Raw genomic sequence first — 23,455 nt, forward strand, 5'->3', positions numbered from 1 at the left:
GTCTTTCAACTCTTTACAAATATATGTATGTATGTATGTATGTATGGGGATCTTTGGTTATTTGGGTTTTCTCCCGCGTAAAATTGGAAGTGTCTAGGCGACGTTTCGATGAAGTCTCATTCATCATCTTCAGGCTTGTGTCTTCACCTCTGTGCTTCTCAGAGTAACAGAATAAACAGAATAAACAGATTACTCTGAGAAGCATAGAGCCGAAGACACAAGCCTGAAGATGATGAATGAGACTTCATCGAAATGTCGCCTAGACACTTCCAATTTTACGTGGGAGAAAACCCGAATAACCAAAGATACACATACAAATACCCGCGAAAACCTCAGAAAACATATAGATAGATAGATAGATAGATAGATAGATAGATAGATAGATAGATAGATAGATAGATAGATAGATATAGATAGATAGATAGATAGATATAGATATAGATATAGATATAGATAGATAGATATAGATATATACATACACACACATACATACATACAGGTAGTCCTCAACATGACCACAGTTGAGCCCCCAAATCGCTAAGCAAGATGGCTGTTAAGTGAGTTTTGTCCCCTTTTACGACCTTTCTTCCCACAGTTGTTAAGTGAATCGCTTCAGTTGTTAAGATAGTAACTTTGAACGGTCACTAAATGAACTTTTGTAAGTCGAGGGCTACCTATAAAGCTATTATCCTGTAGTTGAATAATGCTGAAATCCTAGTCCAAGAAGGAGGTTTCCTCTTGGTATTAAAATAATATTAGGATTAGGCAAGCATCCTTCAAATAAAAGTTCAAAAATCAGGAAAAAAAAATATCTTTTTCTCTATCCGGATAGAAACAACATGGAACTAAGGAGAAAGTTCCTAACAGTGATGACAATTAGCCAGTGGGACAAGTTGCCCCCAGAAGTTGTGGCTGCTCCAAAAACGGGAAGATTTTAAGAAGAGATTGAACAAACCCTTTGTCCCGGACAGTAGATGGTTTGGCTTAAGCAGGGGGTTGGGCTAGAAGACCTCCAAGGTCCCTTCCAGCTCTGTTTATTCTGCCATCCCTTCTGATCGTGGAAGGATCTGAACCCGGCTCCGTTGAGGACCTCAATATTCAGGCCACCTTGTGGGGGGGGAGGGAAGAACAATCGTTGAAATATGCTAAGCCCATCGGAGGCTAAAAGGCCCGACAAGCTTAAGTCTTGTTTTAATGAGGTCGGCTTGGATTCTGCTTTATGTTCCCGACAAAAAAAAAGAAAGAAAGAATATTATTTCATTTGCAATTAAGAACTTGGCTCCCTAAAATAGTCTCCTATGTAATTTCCCTCCCACCCACCCCCCTTGTTTGTGGTCTTCCCCACTGTTTCTACGCAGCTCTGATCTTAGCGCAGCATTAATTAGCTTGAATCCTACGCTTAAAAAAAAACAAAACCAATGAGCTCCAATTGGGATGGATTAAGCCTGACCCCCCCGCCTCTGTTTTCGTGGGCTGTTACTGTTCCCTTTGGGATATTGAAGCTGGGGGGGGGGGGAGGAGACGATGACTTTTCTTCCTAGACAGTGGAAGAATCGTCATATTGAATCCATGGATGATGGATTGTCTATTGAACCTTGGTTAAGAGAGGAAATAACCTGTTTCCCTAAAAATACCACCTACCCAGAAAGTAAGTCCTAGCTTGAGTTCTACACATGGGCCCAATATAAGCCCTACCCCCCAAATAAGCCCTAATTAAGATCTCACTCACTCCAGAGTAGACAGGTAAAAATTAAGCTAGGGTGGGGATTGGTGGGGTGGAGCTGCCCTACTATTTACCTTTGGACAGTTGTAGCCAGGCCTCGCACACCCCGACACCTGCCGGCCCATTTCTTCTGCAGCCAGCAAGGTTTTACTGAAGGCCTCTGGAGCTGAGAACAAAGCTCTGGATCGATCCTGAAGGCTGCAGAGGCCTTCAGGAAAGCCTTGCCGGCTGCAGAAGAAGAAGTTCTTGAAGACCATTGACAGCGAAAAGGAGGCCAGGGGTGCCGCGCGCAAATGAGGTTAGTCAGTGGATGACCTCCCTCAAAAGTAAGACTTGGTGCCTTTTTTTGGTGGCAAAAATATACCCTGTTTCTCCAACAATACGGCCTCCCCCAATAGGAAGTCCCAGCATGTTTTATAGGCATGAAATTAAATTAAGCCCTCCCCACAAATTAAGGCCTATATTAAAACATGCAAAATGGGGGGAATGGGGGGCTTGCTGTTAGGAAGTACTTTTGTTGCACACCGGATATGGTGCTGCCTGCGTTGACCCTGATACAAAGTGCCCCACCAACGCCGAGGTCAACATCCAAGCCGCCGCCACCCGCCTGCCCAAAGATGCAAGGGGGAATTAAGTCACCCGAAAAGACGGCCTAGCCATTTTTTCGGGCTCAAAAAAAAAAAAAAGACCCGCCTTATTATATGAGAAACACGGTATAAGACAGGGTCTTACAGTTTGGAGGGTAGAGAGTCTGATAGACTCTTGGCTTAACTATGCTATGTGTAAGTTAATCTAGCTAATAGATAATGGCTTAACTGCACTAGGTATAAGTTGATCTAGATCATTGGCAGTTGCTTAACTGCGCTAGGTGTGTGTTGATCTAGATCACCGACAGTTGCATAACTAGGCTAGGTATGTTGATCTAGAATCTAGATCACCATGCCTAGTGTAGCTGAGCAATTGGTGATCTAGATCAATTCATACCTAGTATGGTTAAGCAATTGTTGATGGTCTAGATTGCTTAACTATACCTAGGTATGAATTGATCTAGATCATCGACAGAAGTTTAACCATACTAGGTATGAATTGATCTAGATCACCGACAATGGCTTAACTGCACTAGGTATGAGTTGATCTAGATCATCAACAATGGCTTAACTACGCTAGGTGTGAGTTGATCTCAATCGATGATGGCTTAACTACTCTAGGTGTGAGTTGATCTAGATCATCGACAATGGCTTAACTATACTAGGTGTGAGTTGATCTCGATCATTGACGATGGCTTAACTACGCTAGGTGTGAGTTGATCTCAATCGACGATGGCTTAACTATACTAGGTGTGAGTTGATCTAGATCATCGACAATGGCTTAACTATACTAGGTGTGAGTTGATCTCGATCATTGACGATGGCTTAACTACTCTAGGTGTGAGTTGATCTAGATCATCGACAATGGCTTAACTATACTAGGTGTGAGTTGATCTCGATCATCAACGATGGCGTAACTACGCTAGGTGTGAGTTGATCTCGATCATTGACGATGGCTTAACTACGCTAGGTGTGAGTTGATCTCAATCGACGATGGCTTAACTACTCTAGGTGTGAGTTGATCTAGATCATCGACAATGGCTTAACTATACTAGGTGTGAGTTGATCTCGATCATTGACGATGGCTTAACTACTCTAGGTGTGAGTTGATCTAGATCATCGACAATGGCTTAACTATACTAGGTGTGAGTTGATCTCGATCATTGACGATGGCTTAACTACTCTAGGTGTGAGTTGATCTAGATCATCGACAATGGCTTAACTATACTAGGTGTGAGTTGATCTCGATCATCAATGATGGCGTAACTACGCTAGGTGTGAGTTGACCTCGATCATCGACAATGCCTTAACTACGCTAGGTGTGAGTTGATCTCGATCACCGGCAGCTCTACATTTCCGAATGCTGGTGAGAATCTCAACTAAAATTATGTGGAATGAACCCAGGCATCAACCGAGCAATATTAATGTATGCAGTACAATGCAGTGAGACATATGCAAATCTGTACATTGGATAAACAAAACAACCACTTCACAAATACAGGGCACAACATAGCAGAACAAACCCATCAGGACTAGATCCAGCAGTCCATCTGCATTTGAAAGACAAAAGGCCACTCTTTGGGAGACAGCAAAGTCCACATTCTGGACAGAGAGGACCGCTGGTTTGAAAGAGGGGTCTAAGAGGCCATCTATCTCAAAATTGAACATCCCTCTCTCAACAGAGAAGGAGGTGTACAACATAATCTAACTCCAGTCTACAGCACAGTCCTTTCTGCAGTTCCAAGAAGCTTCCACACTCATTTGCACTATTCAAGTCACCCTGAGGATAAACCTCCAAGTGGCCTCAAACAACTCTCAGGAAGAGTACTAATGACCAGATGACTTCCAGGAATATAAATCTTTCCATCCTCCCCTGTTCAGTCAGAACTGAAGAAGCTTCTTGGATGAGAAGCAAAACATCTTCAAGGAAAAACCAAGAAAGTCCAGTTGCCTCTTGAAAAAGCCTCTTTGGGACAACCAGCACCTGGAGGACGGAGAACCTCCATAGAAACCTGGACTACTATTATCGCAAAAAACTTTAAGAAAACAACTGGTTGATAGCTGCCAGCGGCAACACCATCCATGGCAGAGTCTGGTTTATGGTTTCCACTTGAGCAGGGGGTTGGACTAGACGACCTCCAAGGACCCTTCCAACTCTGTTATTCTATTATTCATCTTAAGCCACGGCTGCTATTCTCCAGCTTAGTTCAGTTTTTTTTTCTTTTCAATTTCTTTGGTCATGTATCACCTTCTCCTTGGAGACTCTCCGGTCAAATCTTGTTTCTGTCCCCAAAGTACATGTTCTAATAGAGGCGAATAGATTTAGAAGCATTAAAGCAATCTTCCGTTTTATAATTCCAGTCACTTCCATTATTGAAAGTTAGCACATGATTATTGATTTGTTCTGATTTGATTTATACCCTACCTGCCCTCTAAAAGTAAACAGTGGCGTGCCTCCATTTCTTCGGCCAGAATGACCTATTGGGACAGGACGGGCTAGAAGAAGTCTAAGCAAATCTGAAGGTGTTTCTCTCCATCCCATATTAACCAATGGTGGGATTCAAAAAACAAAACAAAAACCAGTTCTGTGAGCATGGCTTGATGGGCGTGGCAGGGGAAGGTTACTGCAAAATCTCCATTCCCTCTCCACCCCACTAACCTGCTTTCCAGCTCCGTTCTCCTATGCAGGGCAACCAAAGGAGACCCAGCTGATCAGCTGGGACTCGATGGGAGGTAGAGAATAGATGGGGTTGGCGAGGCCAGTCAGAGGTGGGATTTGCCAATTCTCTGAACTACTCAAAAAATTTTTAGAATAGAATAGAATTCTTTATTGGCCAAGTATGATTGGACACACAAGGAATTAGTCTTTGGTGCAAATGCTCTCAGTGTCCATAAAAGAAAAGAGACATTCGTCGAGAGTCAAGAATGCAACACTTAATGATGGTCATGGGGTACAATAAGCAATCAAATCATACTAGGAAACAGTCAATATAAATCATTAGGATACAAGCCACAAAGTTACAGTGATACAGTCACAAGTGGGAGGGGATGGGTGATAAGGAGTGATGAGAAGATTAATAGTAATAGTAGTGCAGACTTTAGAAATAGTTGGACAGTGTTGAGGGATTTGTTTAGCAGAGGGATGGCGTTTGGGGAAAAACTGTCCTTGTGTCTAGTAGTTCTAGTGGTGTGCAGTGCCCTACAGCGTCATTTTGAGGGTGGGAGTTGAAACAGTTTATGTCCAGGATGCGAGGGGTCTGTAGATATTTTCACAGCCCTCTTTTGGACTCATGCAGGATACAGGTTCTCCATGGAAGGCAGGTTGATAGCCATTGTTTTTTCTGCAGTCCTAATTACCCTCTGGAGTCTGTGTCTGTCTTGTTGGGTTGCAGAACCAAACCAGACAGTGCAGATGATAGACTCAATAATTCCTCTGTAGAACTGGATCAGCAACTCCTTGGGCTGTTTGACCTTGAGCTTTCCACTACTGGTTCTCCAGAACTGGTCAGAACCGGCTGAATACCACCTCTGATATTAACCCCTGCATCATACCTGTGTATCACCTGCTAGCAACCCTGCAAGAGAGAATTTCAAAGGTTCCAAACAATTATAGGTCGCCCTCGACTTACGACCACAATTGAGCCAGCGGTGGGATTCAACCGGTGTAATTACCGGTTTGGTGAGCATGTGCTTTGCGGCACACGCAGGGATTAAAAACTGCCTATTCGTCGGAACTACCGGTTCACCTGAACTGGTCCGAACCGGCTGAATCCCACCCCTGAATTGAGCCCAATATTTCTGGATGGTTGCTAAGTGAGTTTTGCCCCATTTTACGAGCTTTCTTGCCGACGTTGATAAGCCGACGTCATTGCAGCCGTTAAGTCAGTAACCCGGTTGTTAATGTGAATCTGGCTTCCCTATTGACTTGGCTTGGAGAAGGGTGGGCTAACCTCTTTTGGCCGCCAAACTGTCAGCTTTCCGAAGTGCTTCTAAGGCTGCTTAGGTTACTAATGAAGCCACCGGGAATTTGAAGTAGCAACCCAGGCTTGTCCAAAAATCCATCCTGGCTTGTCACACTCCGAGATTGGGCACTTCAGGCCGTTGGCAAACCCAGAAGCTGGCAAGTTGCGTTACCATCGAAGCCAAAAACCGAAGGGACGCCCACAGAGAACGTGCCAACCGAATGGAAAATATGGAAGGCATTTTTTTGAACCCAGCCAGTTGGAGTTGAGCCAGAACATGTACAACTGTGTGTAGAACGAACACAAAACTCTCTCTCTCTCTCATTAGGTTCAGTGAAGTCTGAGCTCGCATCTTCTGGTGTGTGTCTCTCTCTGCCAAAGAGGGCTTATAAATTGTGCACAAATTATCCTTCATTTCCATAAATCTCTTTTGGTGCTCAAATCCATGAAGCTTTCTGTTTGATGCTCCCAGGCACAGGTGGTCATCCCTGGTTTTGGGTGGACCAACAACTGTCCATCAGGATCAAGAAACCTGAAGATGGCAGAAGAATCTCCTTGGGACTTGTGTCGTAGCTCTTCCAATATGGACTGAATCAGAGATCCATCATCTTAAAAGACCAGAGACCACAAGGGAGAGAGTATGTCTGTGGACACACCAAATCTGCTGTTGTGTGCAGCTACACACCCATACCAACCTACACAGGTGTATCCAGGGCGCCAACGTGAGTTAAATAGGGAGAGAGCTTCTGACCTTAGGTGTCCATGTTCTGGAAATTCTACCTTGGCTTTTACTCACGTTCCGCGTACCAAACTTGCTTGGGGTCAGAAGCTAAATGGGTTTGGATATGGTTAGTGCTTGGACGGGAAGCCAGTTAGACATGCCAAGACTGTATCTGACACTGGAAGGATTGAAGAAGAAAAAATCACCTAGGAAGGAGACAAGGGCAAACTGTTTCCAAATATATTTGCCAAGAAAACCAAGAGGGGTTAATCAGATTTTTGCTAGGCGAGGCACTTAGCAATCTAAACAGTTTGGCGTGGAGGTGAAGGCATTAGGCTGGGAACCAGAATTGTGGTTCTAGTTCTGTTTAGGCATGAAAGGCAACTGGATGACTTTGGGCCAATCACTAGGAGCCAGTGAGTTCTAGTCCTGCCTTAGGAATGAAAGCCAGTTGGATGACTTTGGACCAATCACCAGGAGACAGGGAGTTTTAGTCAGTGGTGGGAATAAAATTTTTTTAATACCGGTTCTGTGGATGTGGCTTGGTGGGCGTGGCAGGGGAAGGATATACTGCAAAATCCTAATCCCTCTCCACTCCACTAACCTGCTTTCCAGCTCCGTTCTCCTGTGCAGGGCAACCAAAGAAGACCCAGCCGATCAGCTGGGACTCAATGGGAGGCAGAGAATAGATGGGGTTGGCGGGGCCAGTCAGAAGGGGTATTTGCTGGTTCTCTGAACGACTCAAAATTTCTGCTACCAGTTCTCCAGAACCGGTCAGAACCGGCTGAATCCTACGTTTGGTTCCAGTCCTGCCTTAGGCATGAATGTCAATTGGGTGACTTTGGGCCAATCACCAGGAGACAGTAAGTTCAAGTCCTGCCTAAGTCATAAAATCTTCCCTCTCAACCCAATTGATTTCATGTGGTTGCAGGGAAAATAGAAGAAATATTAAGATACTTGCACCACCTTGAGTTATTTATAAAGATAATAAAAGCAAAATGTTGTAAATAAATAAATAAATAAATAAATAAATAAGATAGTCCTCGAGTTATGACCACAATTGAGCCCAACTTTTCTGTTGCTGAGCAAGACATTTGCTAAGTGAGTTTTTGCCCCCATTTTATGACCTTCCTTGCCAGGGTTGTTAAGGGATTCACCGCAGTGGTGAAGTGAGTAACACCGTTGTTAAGTGAATCCGGCTCCCCCCCTCAACTTTGCTTGTCGGAAGATCACACTCCTTCAGCATCACCCTGCCCCTGGTAACCGTCATAAATGTGAATCGGCTGCCAAGCATCCAAGCGGATCCTGCAGTGGTCGTAAAGAGTGAGAAAAGCGGTCATAAATTACTTTTTTTCCCACTGCCGTTGTAAATTTGGAATGGTCACTAAGCGAACTGTTGTGAGTTGAAGACTGACTGCAAAAGCAAGCTCTAAATCTGAAGTGTATTCTCCCTTCCAAACCTCCTGGTAGTAAAAGTGGTGTTAGAAACCCCTCATCCAGCCGCTGCGCAGGGCGGACTCTTCATTCGTGTCTCCGGATTAGCATATCTGCCAGATGGAGGCTGTTGGAGGAACCTTGCAAGTGGCATCTGTGGGCCGCCTGATGGGAACGCCCCGAAATTTCACACATCAGATGTGTGGTCTCGACGTGTGCGCCCTCCCTCCCCTTCCCCTTCTCACTTTCTCCTTTGCTCAGATGCTGCAAACCTGCAAAATGAGAATAAATAATTGCCACTAACAGAGACCGGAGGGCTGGCATCTTGAGCGTTGGCACAGGGCAGGAAAGATGGGGAGAGAGAGAGAGGAGAAAGAAGAGAGAGAGGAGAAAGAAGAAGGAGAAAGAAGAGAGAGAAGAGAAAGGAAAGAGAGAAGAAAGGAGAGGAGAAAGAAGAGAGGAGGAGGAAGAAAGAAGAGAGGAGAAAGAAAGGAAAAGGAGAAAGAAAGGAGAGAAAAGAAGAAAGAAAAGAGGAGAAAGATGAGAGGGGAAAAACGAGAGAGAGAGGAGAAAGAACAAAGAGGAGAAGAAAGGAGAAAGAAAGAAGAGAGAAAAGAGAAGAGAAAGAGAGAGAGATGAGAAAAATGAGAGGAGAAAGGAGAGAGAGAGTGGAGAAAGAAAGAGAGAGGAGAAGGAGAAAGAAAGGAGAGAAAAGAAGAAAGAAAAGATGAGAAAGATGAGAAGATGAGAGAGAGGAGAAAGAACAGAGGAGAAAAGAGGAGAAAGAAAGAAGAGAGAAAAGAGAAAAGAGAAAGAGAGATGAGAAAAATGAGAGGAGAAAGGAGAGAGAGAGAGGAGAAAGGAGAGAGAGAAGAAAGATGAAGAAAGGAGGAGGAAGAAAGAAGAGAGGAGAAGAAAGGAGAAAGAAGGGAGAGAAAAGAAGAAAGAAAAGAAAGAGGAGAAAGAACAGAGAAGAGAAGAAAGGAGAAGAAAGAAAGAGAGAAAAGAGGAGAAAGAAAAGAGGAGAAACGAGAGGAGAAAGAGGAGAGAGAGAGTAGAAAGACGAGAGAGGAGAGGAGAAAGAAGAGAGAGAGGAGAAAGGGAAGAAATAGGAAAGAGAGAGGAGAGGAGAAAGAAGAGAGGAGGAGGAAGAAAGAAAGAGGAGAGGAGAAAAAGAAAGAAGAGAGAGGAGCAAGAAGAGTGAAAGAAGAGAGAGAAGAGAGCGGTGGATCAGGCAAGCAGGACAGGCTATGCAGGGAGATCCCTCTACACCAGGGGTTCCCAACTCTCAGTCTGTGGACCAGCATGGGGCCACGGCATGCCAGAAACTGGGCCACACAAACAAGCCGAGCCCCATCAGCGGGATGCAGGCAGCAGGCGAAGCCACGCCCGCCTCCGGTCCACGGGAAAACCTCTCTCCACAACCGGTCCCCCAAAAGTTTGGGAGCCGCTGCTCTACTGGATAGATTGTTTGTGGCACGGCAGCAGCCAGTAAAATCTCATTTCTTCAGGGTTTCACGCAGATTGGCGGCTAAGCCAGCATTTGTCAAATAAATCCATAAGTCCATTTATAGCTGGCTTGCTCTCCGGCATTTCAACCATCGATCCTCTCTCTTCCTTCCAATCCCGTTTACTGGGAACGGGATTAACCCTCGGACGGAGCCTGGGGTCAGTCCCTGGAAGCACACGGCGAGGCTTTGAGCTTCGAGCCGACCCCAGATTTGGCAACCTTTCAGCTGCTTTGGGGCTGGAGATGCCAGGCTTTTGCCAGCTGGCGTAGCCTAGAAGTCGTGGTCCCTGCAGAGCTGATTAGAGGACGACTCGTCTACAATTTACGGCATCAGGAACGCCACAGTCACCATGGACGACAAGCAGGCAGACGTCTAGCTGAGCACATCCATAAACACCAACTAGCAAGCAGAAGACAAGCGGAACACTCCTTAATTGAAGAATACACAGACTCAGCGGTAATTTCTGTTGGGAAATTGTCAGCATCCTAGACCAGGACAGAATAACAGAGTGGAAGGGAGCTTGGAGGTCTTCTAGTCCATCCCTCTGCTCAGGCAGGAAACCCTATACCAAGGTGTTGGCTAACCTTTTCATCGAGTGCTGAAAGCATGATAAGTGCCGGGGCAGGCCTGTCACCCAAAAGGCCCCCCGTGCCGGGTGCGTGCATATAAGGGTGGCAACCTTTATCGAGTGCTGAAAGCATGGCGCGCCGTGCACCCATACGCCCCGTGCGGCGTGCGACCCCTGTGCATGCCGCACCCCCTGCACAGGCACGCGCATCTCCTGTGTGCGCATCTCCCACCGCGCATGCACCGCAGATACCGACAATCAGCTAGGCTGGTGGTCACCTTGATTAGTTGCCATCCATTGCTTTTTGTCCTGTCTTCAGATGCTTTGGAGAATCGGACCAAGCCAAGTCCCAAAAACTACTTGGAGAATTCCTGGAAGCCTGGCCCTCAGACAAATCAGCCATCAACAGGCACAGAGAGACCAACAACGTCTACCTGCCATTCCAAAAAGACAACTCAGAAAGCTAAAGGACGCAAAGACGACCTTGTCAGCAGTCAATGCCAAATAAGCAGAGCTTAACACCACGATTAACACTAGACAACAACCAAGCAATTACCAACTCAGACAAACAAGCCAACAGTAATCAACATCTCACTCAAGGAACCACTAAGAACACTCCCGCCAATACTGACAGGGAGTACTACTTATATATAAAGTGAGAGCAAACTCCACTATCTTCTAGCACTGATTATGTTACCTAGTCAGGTTATGAAACGTCTGCAAGAAAAGAACCAAGCTCAGGAACCATCAAAGGCCCCATGTTTTCTTCCTCCTCCTCATTTGCCTCCATTCCTTCTTCTTCCTTTTCTCCTTCTCTTCCTCCTCTACTCCATAAACCCCACTCCCTTCTAGCACTGATGATGTTACCTAGTTGGCTCATGAAACATTTGCAAGAAAGCAACCAAACCCAGAGAGTACCAAGGATCCCACAGTCCTGTCCTTTCCTTCCTTCCTTCCTTCCTTCCTTCCTTCCTTCCTTCCTTCCTTCCTTCCTTCCTTCCTTCCTTCCTTCCTTCCTTCCTTCCTTCCTTCCTTCCTTCCTTCCTCCCTCTGCCTTCTCCTCCTCTCCATAAACCCTACTCCTTTCCAGCACTGCTGATGTTCCCCAGTTGGATCTTGAAACATCTGCAAAAAAGCAACCAAGGTCAGAGAGCACCAAGGACCCCACAGTCGTCTTCCTGCTTCCCATAAACTTCCCACTTCCTTATAGCACTGATGATGCTACCTTGCTGGCTCATGAAACGTCTGACAAGAAAACCACCAAGCCCAATGAGCCCCAAGGACGCCACAGTTCAGTCCTGAACTACAAAGATTCTCTTCTGTTGGCCATAAAGAGAGTCTTGCACACGGTTAGCTGCTAATAGTAGAGCAAATGATGGTAAGTCGAAGGCTAGCCAGTGGTGGTATTCAGCCGGTTCGTACCGGTTCAAGGGAACCAGTAGCAAGGATTTGAGTCGCCAAACCGGTAATAACATCTGGCTGGCCATGCCCCCGACCCAGTTGCCACTTGCTCGCTTGCTCGCTTGCCCCACCCTCCCGATACCCACCCACCCAACCCGCCTAATGCTTGCCCCGCCCAGTCACTCCTTAAGATATTTCTGTTGTGGTTAGCCGGCAGCAGGTGCAGACGGCTGAGGAAACCGAGGACTCAGATGAGGGGCCAGAACCATTAGGGAATGAACTGCTGCCTTCAGAGATTGTGGGAGCTGGCAGCAGCGATGAGGAGGTTCCCGAGGAGCCTATGCCAAGTGCGCGTGCGCACAGGGCTGCTCACAGGAAAGAGCAGCTGCAGCAGCACGGGGGACTCGGGAGTAAGCCTGCAAGGTCATGGCCCCTCCTTCAAGAAGATAAAAGCCAGCTGTGAATCAGACGTTCTTTGCAGGAAGCAAAGACGTTTTGAAACTCAGCCTCATGGACATTGTAGTATCTTAAATTGGCTTTTGAAGATTCTTCTGTTGTGAAATATTTCTTATCCGTGATTCTTGGCAGTCTCGCACAGTTTTGGCGAGGCTCGTGCTGATCAAAGTTAATTAGTTTGCAGCAGCCTTTTAACCGGGGATTCGTAAGAAGCATTCAAAGGTTTCTGTTCCCTTTGGTTCGTGTTTGTTTGATTGGACAAGGGTTTGGGTCAGAACAATTTCTTCTTCTTTTTCCCTCCTGACGATCAGCTGTTCCTATGATCAGCTGTGCCGGGATCCCCCTCGCTGTCTTACTCCTTCGGCCAGGAGGCTTGCCTGAGGCCCAGAAGGCCCAAAAAACGGTGGTTGTTGTTTTTGCAAAGAAGCCACGCCCACCCAGTCACATGGCCACGCCCACCAAGCCATGCCCAAAAAACCAGTAGTCAAAAAAAATTCGAATCCCACCACTGGGGCTAGCTGTACATGTAACCACATCTTTTAGAGACTCTGGTAGAGATGACCACAGCTTGAGTAGCGACTGCAAGTGGCCCGTACTTAAGAGATTATAGCAGCTGTAGACAATTTCTTTTGGCAGTTGTTCCCAGCCTCAGGCCCTTTGGGGGTGCAACTGCAGAACGATGGCCGTTCTCGGCAGAGGCCTGTTGTCCCTTGCTCCCAGCGAGGAAAGCTAAAATAATTGTGTTAACATTTTTTTCTGCTGACTGGCGCGCAAAAGTGCTGACTTCTCTCTTTCCCGCAGACTGGCCTTACCATTCTCCCTCCGTTTCCCCCTCCTCTTTTTTGCAAGAAGCGAAATCACTTAATATCCTTTATAGGTTATAATATGCAGCAGCAGCAGCCAAAAAAGCCAATGCAATCCTAAGTGGCATTAACAGAGGGATACAATCGAGAGCAAGGGAGGTACTAATACCACTCTGTAAAGCCTTAGTAAGACCACACCTAGAGTCCTGCATCCAGTTTTGGTCCCCACACTATAAAAAAGAGGTTGAGACTCTAGAAAAAGTACAGAGAAGAGGAACCAGGATGATGAGGGGACTGGAGGCTAAAACATACGATGAATGGTTGCAGGAACTGGGCTTGGCTAGCCTAGGGAAGAGAAGGACCAGGGAAGACATGATAACAGTCTTCCAATATTTGAGGAGCTGCCCCAGAGAGGAGGAAGGGGGTCAAGCTATTCTCCAAAGCACCCGAAGGCCAGAGAAGGAACAATGGATGGAAACTGATCAAGAAGAGATTCAACCTGGAAATAAGGAGAAACTTTCTGACAGTGAGAACCAACAACCCATGGAGCAGAAGTTGCCTTTGGAAGTTGTGGGAGCTTCATCCCTGGAGGCTTTCAAGAAGAGATTGGACTGCCATCTGTCAGAAATGGTGTAGGGTCTCCTGCTTGGGCAGGGGGTTGGACTAGATGACTTACAATGTCCTTTCCAACTCTGTTATTCTGTTAAAGCATAGCCTTTTTGTGTAGGGAGAGAAATATATGCTTGATAAATATTTGAGGGGCTGCTACAGAGAGAAGGTGGTCAAGCTATTTTCCAAGGCACCCGAAGGCCAGACAAGGAATAATGGAGGGAAATTGAACAAGGAGAGATTCAACCTGGAAATAAGGAGAAACTTTCTGACAGTGAGAACAATCAACCCCTTGGAATAGAAGTTGCCCTCGGAAGCTGTGGGAGCGCCATCACTTTAGACTTTCAAGAAGAGACTGGACTGCCATCTGTCAGAAATGGTGTAGGGTCTCCCGCTTGGGCAGGGTGTTGGACTAGATGACCTAAAAGGTCCCTTCCAACCTCTGTTAACTTGTTATTATTCTGTTATTCAGAAGTTGTGGGAGCTTCATCACTTGAGACTTTCAAGAAGAGATTGGACTGCCATCTGTCAGAAATGGTGTAGGGTCTCCCGCTTGGGCAAGGGGTTGGACTAGATGACCTTCAAGATCCCTTCCAACACTGAGTATCTGTTATCTATTATCACATCCGGCCTCCGACTTTGGACGATTCCTGCCTTTCTCTGCCATTTAATAATAATAAAAAAAATGCAAATTATAGGCCTCTTCCCCCCATCTCACCGATTCCAATGCAGCGCCGAGCCTTAATAAGGGGTGTTTAAATAGAGGCGGATTAGCAGTTTTCCTGATATATATGAACAATTTGAACACAAGGCCTCCCTCCCAAATTGAATCTGGGGTTTTTCTGTGTGTGTGTGCTGGGAAATGGCACTTATCGGCGTGAACCATTAAATTTGCTGTTTAATATGTACTTTCCAGCTCAGTTGGTTAGAATCTCATTGCCCTTTATATCTGTATAAATTTAATTAGGCCCGATATCATCGGTATATTATAGAACTAATTAAAGATTTAGATAAGTGCGGAAGGAGGGGGGGGGCTTCCTTTAATGCCCTGTAATAAAAGTTCCACTCGGGGGCAAAAAGAAAAGAAAAAAAGAAAAGAACAGGTTTTCTTGCTGAATTACTGGGGCGGGCGGGCAAATGGGATCCTCGTTTTAAAAGGAGGGCTCCCTTCCCCCATCTTTTCTATAATTAATCCGCACACAGCATCATTAACACGGTGCTTTTAGTACGCAAAATCGTAGAAAAAAGCTGCTTTTCCTGACACGGATAGGGTAGGACGATTGATGTCTGAGGATGCGACAATTTTGCCAACGTCAGAGGTTCTGTCATGATGGGCTCTTTGGTCAGGAAGGCTGTTGTTGTTGTTCATCGTTTATTGACCCCGTAACATAATCCCTCGTGGGGTAGAATCCGGGTAACTGAATAGAGCTGAGTGTTTACTGCCCTCCCTGTCACCAGTACGGAGTTTTGTTCGGCAGCAGATATATTCATTCTCCACAGAGAGCGGAATATCTACCTCTACCTAGGATCGAACCCACAGCCTCCTTATTGTGAGGCAAGAGCTCCACCTCTAGGCCACTGTACAGGCCATGCATGTAATCATGCAGCCGTGCAGGTTTCCTCATTTCTACACAACCCAGATTCAAAACCTCGGACCAGAACGTCATTTTATTTAACACAAAATATGAGTGAAGGTTTATATATCCCTCTCCCTTCTTCTCAGGGAAGGCTCTGTGGGGAGAAACGGATCGAGCAGGGCCTCCCGGAACAACACCCCCCACCCCACCCCTTGGGATATTATAAAAATAATAATAATAATAATCTCATTTGGCGAGAGGCGGTCGCAATGAAACAATTCTCCCTGGAGTGCCATCAGGGCTTGTCTCCATTTAAATGCTAATTTTCACCTCTAACCCAGGACCTCACTAAACAAAACAAAGCCTCGGAAAGGTGATTTTCTCAACTTAATCGTGATCAGCCTTCCATCTCTAGGGAGGAGGGGGGGGAAATAGATTTGGTAATTTACAGAGTTCCTTAATCCCCAAACCTTACAGGATTCATCTCTGTAAGTTAATTCACCACAGATGGCCTCAGTTTTTCTCCTCTTCTATTTATTGCTTCAGTTTTCTGCGTATCCTTCGGTCTGTCTCCTCTTCCTTGCGGCTACCTGCGTAAATATGCTAGATGGGTGCTATATAAGCTTGTTAAATAAACAATTAACCCTGAAAGTAGCAGTGATTTGGAACACCTTAACCAGAAATCCTTATGCTTATTGGCTTCTTGACTCTGCCTCAAATGTAAAGCACAATTTTATTTTATTCTTTGGATTCTTTGGACTTTTGATTCCTTTTTTTAAACAGAAGAAACATCAGTTTTCAAATAAATATAATTTGAAAAGAAAACAGGATTGCAGGGTGTCTGACAGCCAGCCAGGAAATGATCCTACCATTTTTAAAAGAAGAGAGAGAGAGAGAGAGAGAGAGAGAGAGAGAGAGAGATTTGGAAGTGATTAGCACTGTTATTTTTGGCGTGCATTCCGTCTATGATTATTCTATTGAAATCTGCTGCTAAAATCATAGGTTTTTCTCCACCCTGATCTTCCAAGATCATCTCATCCAAAGAATAAAATAAAATTGTGCTTTACATTTGAGGCAGGTTCAAGAAGCCGATAAGCATAAGGATTTCTGGTTAAGGTGTTCCAAATCACTGCTACTTTCAGAGTTAATGGTTTATTTAACAAGCTTATATAGCACCCATCTAGCAGAAGGAATTCTGGGTTGTGAATGAGAATCAAAGCCATAAGGTGCCAGGACAAGGTGATGCTCAATCAATCAGAATAGAGCTGGAAAGGACCTCAGAAGTCTTCTAGTCCGTCGGTTGCCAACCAGTGGGCCGTTGGGGTACTGGTAGTCCGCGAGAAAATTATGGTGGTCCGCAGAGAAATGTCACCCCCAAAGAAATTAATCCAGGCTGCGCGGGAACACAAGGCTGCGCCGCCCACATGGCCTGCAGTGGCCTCCCTGCCCACTCACTCCTTACCCGGCAAACTTGCCTGCTAACTTGCTATTTTTCCTTTTTTTTCCCCCTTGGCCATCAGCTGATCAGCTGTGCTGAGAGATTTAGATTAGCTAGAAAGCAGGAAATCGTTGGATTTCTTGCTTTCCAGCTAACCTTTAGATCTTCAGCTCTGCTTTTAAGCAGAGCCGAACCTCCCTTAGGACTGAAGGTTCTATTATTCAGTTACAGACTCAGAGGGCAGAAACACAGATCTCTTAAGTGAATCTGTGATTCTGTGAGCAACTCAATCTGCCTGCCTGCTTGGCTTGATTTGGGGTAAAAGTTGCTCTTTTTTTAAATTAAAAAAATCAATATTTACATACATGGTGTGCTGTGAGTTAATTTTGTGAGTTTGCGTGCTAGCAAATTTTATGAGTTAGCTTGCAAGCAACTTGGATGTGACAGACTCAGATAGCCAATGGCCGAAACACAAATCTCTTAAGTGAATCTGTGGTTCTGTGAGCAACTCAATCTGCCTGCTTGCTTGGCCTGATTTTGGGTCAAAGTTGCTCTCTTTTTATAAAAAAATATATCAATATTTACATCAATATTTATAATATTTACATACAAGCCGTGCCCAGCCAGTCACAGGAACACCAAGCCACACCCACAAATTAGGCCACACCTACAGAACCGGTTGTTAAGAAATTTCAATCCCACCCCTGCCTCTGTGTCTGTTGTGTATGTGTGTGTGTGTGTGTATGAGAGAGAGAGAGAGGTTAGATTAGATCTCTCTCTCTCTCTCCCACCAACGTCAACAAGCCACCGGTAGTCAAAAGTCATATTAGTGGTCCCTGGGATTTACAATTATGAGTTTGGTGGTCCCTGAGGTCCAAAAGGTTGGTGACCCCCGTTCTAGTCCACCACCCCCTTCTCAAGCAGGATAAGTGACCATCCAGTCTCTTTTTTAAAACCTCCAGTGATGAAGCACCCACAATTTCTAGTGGCAAGCTGTTCCACTGGTTCATTGTCCTCATTAGGAAGTTTCTTCTTAATTCCAGGTTGCTTCCTCTCCTTGATGAGTTCCCAGCCTTTCTTGTTCTGCCTTCTGGTGCCTTGGAGAATAAGTTGACCCCCCTCTTCTTTGGGGCAGCCCCTCAAATGCTGAAAGGCTGCTTTCATGTCACCCCTGGTCCTTCTTTTTTCAAGACTAGATCTAAGTAGTTTCTGCAATCTTTCTTCATATGTTTTAGCTAGAGAGAGAGAGGGAGGGGAGAGAGAGAATAGACTAGCATGGAAAGGGACCTTGGAGGTCTTCTAGTCCAACCCCCTGCTCAAGCAGGAAATGCTATACCATTTCAGACAAATGGCTGTCCAGTCTCTTCTGGAAAACCTCCAGTGATGGAGCACCGAGAACTCCTGGTGGCCAGCTGTTCCACTGGTTAATTGTCCTCACTGTTAGGAAGTATCTCCTTAATTCCAGATTGCTTCTCTTCTTGATGAGTTTCCATCCGTTGCTTCTTGTCGTGCCTTCGGGGCTTTGGAGCTTGACTCCCTCTTCTTTGGGGGCAGCCCCTCAAATACTGGAAGACTGCCATCAGGTCACCCCAGTCCATCTTTTCATTAAACTAGACGTGCCCAGTTCCTCCAACTGTTCTTCGTATGTTTTGGTTTCCAGGCCTTTAATCCTCTTAATGACTCTTCTCTGCACTTTTTCCAAAGTCTCAACATGTTGTTGTTTTTTTGTAATGTGGTCAACAAAACTAGATGCCGTATTCCAGGTGTGGCCTTACTAAGACTTTATAAGGCTTTATGTTGGAGTCTCGAGAATTTTATCCAATCCAATGGATTGGTAATTGTGGGTCAGCACCATAGTGCCCACTAGTGAACAACAATAGCAGTAACCCCTGCGATACCACCAGGACCACATCGCATAAGGTAGTCCTCGACTTATGACCACAATTGAGCCCAGAATTTATGTTGCTCAGTGAGAAATCTGTTAAGTGAGTTTGGCCCCGTTTTACATGAGTTTTCTTGCCACGTTTGTTGCGTGGATCCCTGCAGTTGTTTCACGTTTCCAAGGGATGAAATCCATTTAAAAAGAAAAGAGCAAAGTCCACCTTCCCAAACAATTTCTTTTATTTAGGAAAGCACCAAATTGGCAAAGTCTGTTGTAATTCCGGATCTGACACAACCTGGAATTACACCACAAAGAAGTGGATTGGAAATTAGAAACAGCCCCCCCAAAATTCCCCAATAGAAGTAAATCAACATTTGCCTGGTGAAATCAATCTCCACCTCCAGGTCTCAGCAGAGTCAGCTTTTGTTCCCACGGGAAGAAGAACCACCTAGCCTAAACAACTCTCTCTATCTCCACTCCTCCCACCTTAGGAATGTGGCAAGCCCGGAACCCTTCCCCATAACCAGCAAAGAGAAAGAAAGAAAATGAATATACAATATGATAAGGCTAAATAAAATGTCTATGCATATGTGAGTTTCGGGCTTGACAGGCTGCCCCACCCTCAATTGAAAAGAAACTCCTGCAACAACATATAATACACAAAGATTGGAATCAGGTTAAACACAATAATACTTGACAGTTAAATGAGTAACGCCGTTGTGAAGTGAATCTTGCTTCCCCATTGTCTTTGCTGGTCACAAGGTCGCAAAAGGGGATCACGTCACCCCGGGGCACTGCAAACCGTCATAAATATGAGCCGGTTTCCAAGCATCCAAATGTAAATCCCATGACCATGGGGATGCTGTAACGGTCACAAGTGTGAAAAACGGCCAGAAGTCGCTTTTTTTCCCCAACTTCGAACAGGCACTTAATGAACCGTCATAAGTCAAGGACTGCCTGTGTTGTCCCGCCAGTTTCCCTGAAGCGCGAAACAGCAGGAAATGTGAGCTTAAGAATTCTCCTCAGCATTGAATCAATGCTGCATTTCCTGCCAAATTGTATCTGCCGGTCGCTTCCTACCCACTCCAAAAAACCAGACGGAATATTTTTCAACCGCCGCCGTAGGCAAAACCTGTGAAAGACAGTGGGGCTACATGGAGGATTGAACTAAACGCGTCCATATTTCATTATTTGATAAACATCAGGAGAATCGGCCGCATCGAATTGCTTTGGCAAAAGAAAACAGGAAGCGCTTCTGATCAATATTTATTCATCCATTTGCCCGACAAGGGAGGCAAAACGCAGCGAGCGCTTGAGCACTTAATCAAACAAATCATTTCCCAAACATTGCCCGACTGGCCAAAGGCATAGAACAGACCAAGCAGAGGGAGTTTTTAAATGGGGGAGCGGCTCAAAAGGGACATTGCTTCCTTCCTTGGATAGTGGTGGTTTATTTTAATTAAAAAAGAATCTAATCTTCATGACTGACAGATACTGTATGTCCTGAAGGGAGGGAGTTTGACCTCTGGGCAAGGAAGAAGGCCGGGCAGTTTGACCCAGACCAGGGAGAGCCAATCCTTTCTGATCCAAGGACAATCTGTGGAGAACACCATCTTCTCCTCCATGGTCAGCCTTGGCTGCAGGAAGTGAGCAGAAATGTTTTGGACAGAAGGCTGCTCTTCGTCCATCCCATCCTATCACATGCCAACCCATTCCCAATGCATCCCAACCCAACTCATCCCAATCCTCCCATCCCAATTCATTCCATCCCATCCCAATGCACCTAATTCCAACCACCAACATACTTCCAACCCAACATATCCTATCCCAGCCCAACCCAACCCATCCCAACTTAACCCATCCATCTCATCCCTATCCAACCTAACCCAAACCATCCATCTCATCCCAATCCAACCCAACCCATCCCAACCCATGCATCTCATCCCCATGCAAACCATCCCAACTTAATCCATCCCAATCCATCCTGTTTCATTCCATCCCATCCCAATGCATCTAATTCCAACCCAACCTATCCTATCCCAGCCCAACCCAACCCATCCCAACTTAACCCATCCATCTCATCCCTATCCAACCTAACCCAAACCATCCATCTCATCCCAATCCAATCCAACCCAACCCATCCCAACCCATGCATCTCATCCCCATGCAAACCATCCCAACTTAATCCATCCCAACCCATCCTGTTTCATTCCATCCCATCCCAATGCATCTAATTCCACCCAACCATCAACCCATCCCCTTAAATCCATCTCAATCCATCTCATCCCAATCCATCCCAACCCATGCATCTCATCCCCATGCAAACCATCAACTGTCCCAACCCATCCTGTTTCATTCCATCTCATCCCAATGCTGTAATTCCAACCAATCCATCTCAACGTATCCTATCCTATCCCATCCCAACCCATCTCATCCCAGTGCATCCCAATGCAACCCATCCCAACCTAACCCATCCCAATCCATCCATCTCATCTCATCCCAATCCAACCCAACCATCCCAACTTAACCCATCCCAACCCACCCGATTCATTCCATCTCATCCCAATGCTCTAATTCCAACCCAACCCATCCCAAAATATCCTTTCCTATCCTATCCCATTCCAATCCAATCCATCTCACCCCAGTGCATCCCAACCCAACCCAACTTAACCTATCCCATCCATCTCATCCCAATCCAACCCAACCCAACTCTGGATGTATTCTCCAATGGGACACATCCATAGCCAAGAGTCATTGATCATTCTCTCCAGTAATGTTCTTGTGCGCTGAGAGCTTTGGGCTGCCAAGGCGATTATCTAAGTCATTTAAGGAATGCACTGCTTCCCCCCCCACTACCTTTCTGCTGGCAACTGAAAAGACCAAAGGAGTGTGTGTGTCTGTGTGTGTGTGTATAGTTGACACTGTCTTTGCCTTGCAGGCAGTATTACGAGATGCTCTACAACACGGCGGACGAGCTGCTGAACCTGGTGGTGGACCAAGGCGTGAAGTACACGGAGCTGGAGTATATCCACGCCCTGAGCTTACTCCACCGCAGCCAGACCGGCGTGGGAGACCAGACCACGCAAAACATGAGGTTGCAACGCCTCAAGGAGATCATCTGCGAGCAGGCCGCCATCAAGCAAGCCACCAAGGACAAGAAAATCACCACCGTGTAGTTTTAGCCTGCTTAGCGGCAGCCCTATTCCTTTTCCCCCAACCTGTAGAAGCGACAAAGGGAAAAAGTCTCTATATGGGGTAACCTTTCGGCCTTTTCTGCTTAGCTTCTTCTCTGGGGTTGCGGGGGGTGTCGAGCTGGAGATCTTCTCCGTGGCTTGCTGGGATCTTAAATCCATGGCAAGTCAACAGGGATTGGTTGCAGTTTATAGGGAGTTGATTCTCTTGAACTATAATGGGCAGATCGGGGGAGGGAGGGGAGGGTTGTCTCGGTGATCCAGAAGGATCCTAATTGGAGGAAAGCTGAGGAGCCGTTTCTAACCAAGGTGCAGGTCTCAAAAAGGGGAACGGAACTGGGTCCATGCCGACCGATTGGTTTTCTGGCTGGCTCAATGCTGTTCCAGCTACAGGGATGCTAAGGGTATTAAGCATTATTAATGGGCGTTCTTTGCAGAATTTCATTTACTTTTCAGTATTTAATCACAATTATTTTCACGCAGGACTGTGCTTCATTTAATCACTCGATGGTGTTGAGGATGTATATATATGTTTTCTTAAGTTTTCGCGGGTACTTACATGTATGGCGTTCAGCTTAGTTCAGGTATTTTCCCACGTCATAGTAGTTGTGCTTTTAAAGTTGTAGCAACGTTTCGGCAGAATCTCATCTGCCATCATCAGGCTTCTGTATTGTGTTTGTCTGTGTTTGTATTGTGTTTGTCTGTGACACAGACAAACACAATATAGAAGCCTGATGATGGCAGATGAGATTCTGCCAAACGCTGCTACAACTAAAAGCACAACTTGCGTGGGAAAATACCGAACAAAGCTGAATGCCATACGTGAATACCAGCAACTAAATAACACACACACACACACACACACACACACACACAGTTTTCTTAAGTTTTCGTGAGTATTTATATGTATGGTATTCAGTTTTGGGAAAATACCCAAACAAAGCTGAATACCATACATACATACATACATACATACATACATACATACATACATATAATATATATATATGGGTCTTTATGGCTAACTTTAGCTCATCATTAGAGAACTCAGTAGCATTATTTTACTCTATTTTGCACCAATTTCAAGAGGCTGGGTTGGCTGGCACTCTGCACAACTTCCCGTTGGCTTGGTCTCGGGAACTCCGCCTTGCCGGGAAGGATTGGCAGTGGGGGCCAGCAGAAGTCGAGATACCAGCATGGCAGATGCCAGATCACCATGACAAGACCTATCCGAAACCACCATGTGACCAGTGACATTTGATGGAATGTAGAGGGATGTCAGGGAGGAATTTCCCAGGCGTTCGCTTTCGCAGGATCCTATCACGGCTTATGTTCAGATCTGATCATGCTCCCTTCTACCTACTGGGGGGTGGGGAAAAATTGGGATCGACCCAAGGGTGGGCTTCGAAAAATTTAGCAATCGGTTCTCTGCTGGGTTGTTGGGTGGGTGTGGCCATGATGGGCATGGCCTAGTCAACGTCCTGCACCACAGCCATCCAAAACGGCATCCAAAACCGGCCACGTGGAGACACCTGGGAGGGGTGAGCAGGGCCAGCCAGAGGTGGGATTTGCTGGTTCACTGAACTGGCAAT

General features: G+C 45.8%; 1 protein-coding gene across 1 annotated transcript in view; it reads left to right on the top strand.

Annotated features, from left to right (window-relative positions):
• EXOC4 (exocyst complex component 4) overlaps positions 1-22,523 on the top strand; it is a 392,940-nt gene extending 370,417 nt beyond the window's left edge. The window contains 1 exon segment of the mRNA XM_087968910.1: positions 21,611-22,523. Coding sequence (XP_087825036.1) covers positions 21,611-21,848 — 238 coding nt within the window. The 3' untranslated portion in view covers positions 21,849-22,523.
• Positions 22,524-23,455: the final 932 nt, after the last annotated feature.

The sequence above is a fragment of the Notechis scutatus genome, chromosome 6, assembly GCF_049901735.1.
Source record: "Notechis scutatus isolate UNSWTSFEM ecotype Mainland chromosome 6, rNotScu1.2, whole genome shotgun sequence".
Taxonomy (NCBI): domain Eukaryota; kingdom Metazoa; phylum Chordata; class Lepidosauria; order Squamata; family Elapidae; genus Notechis; species Notechis scutatus.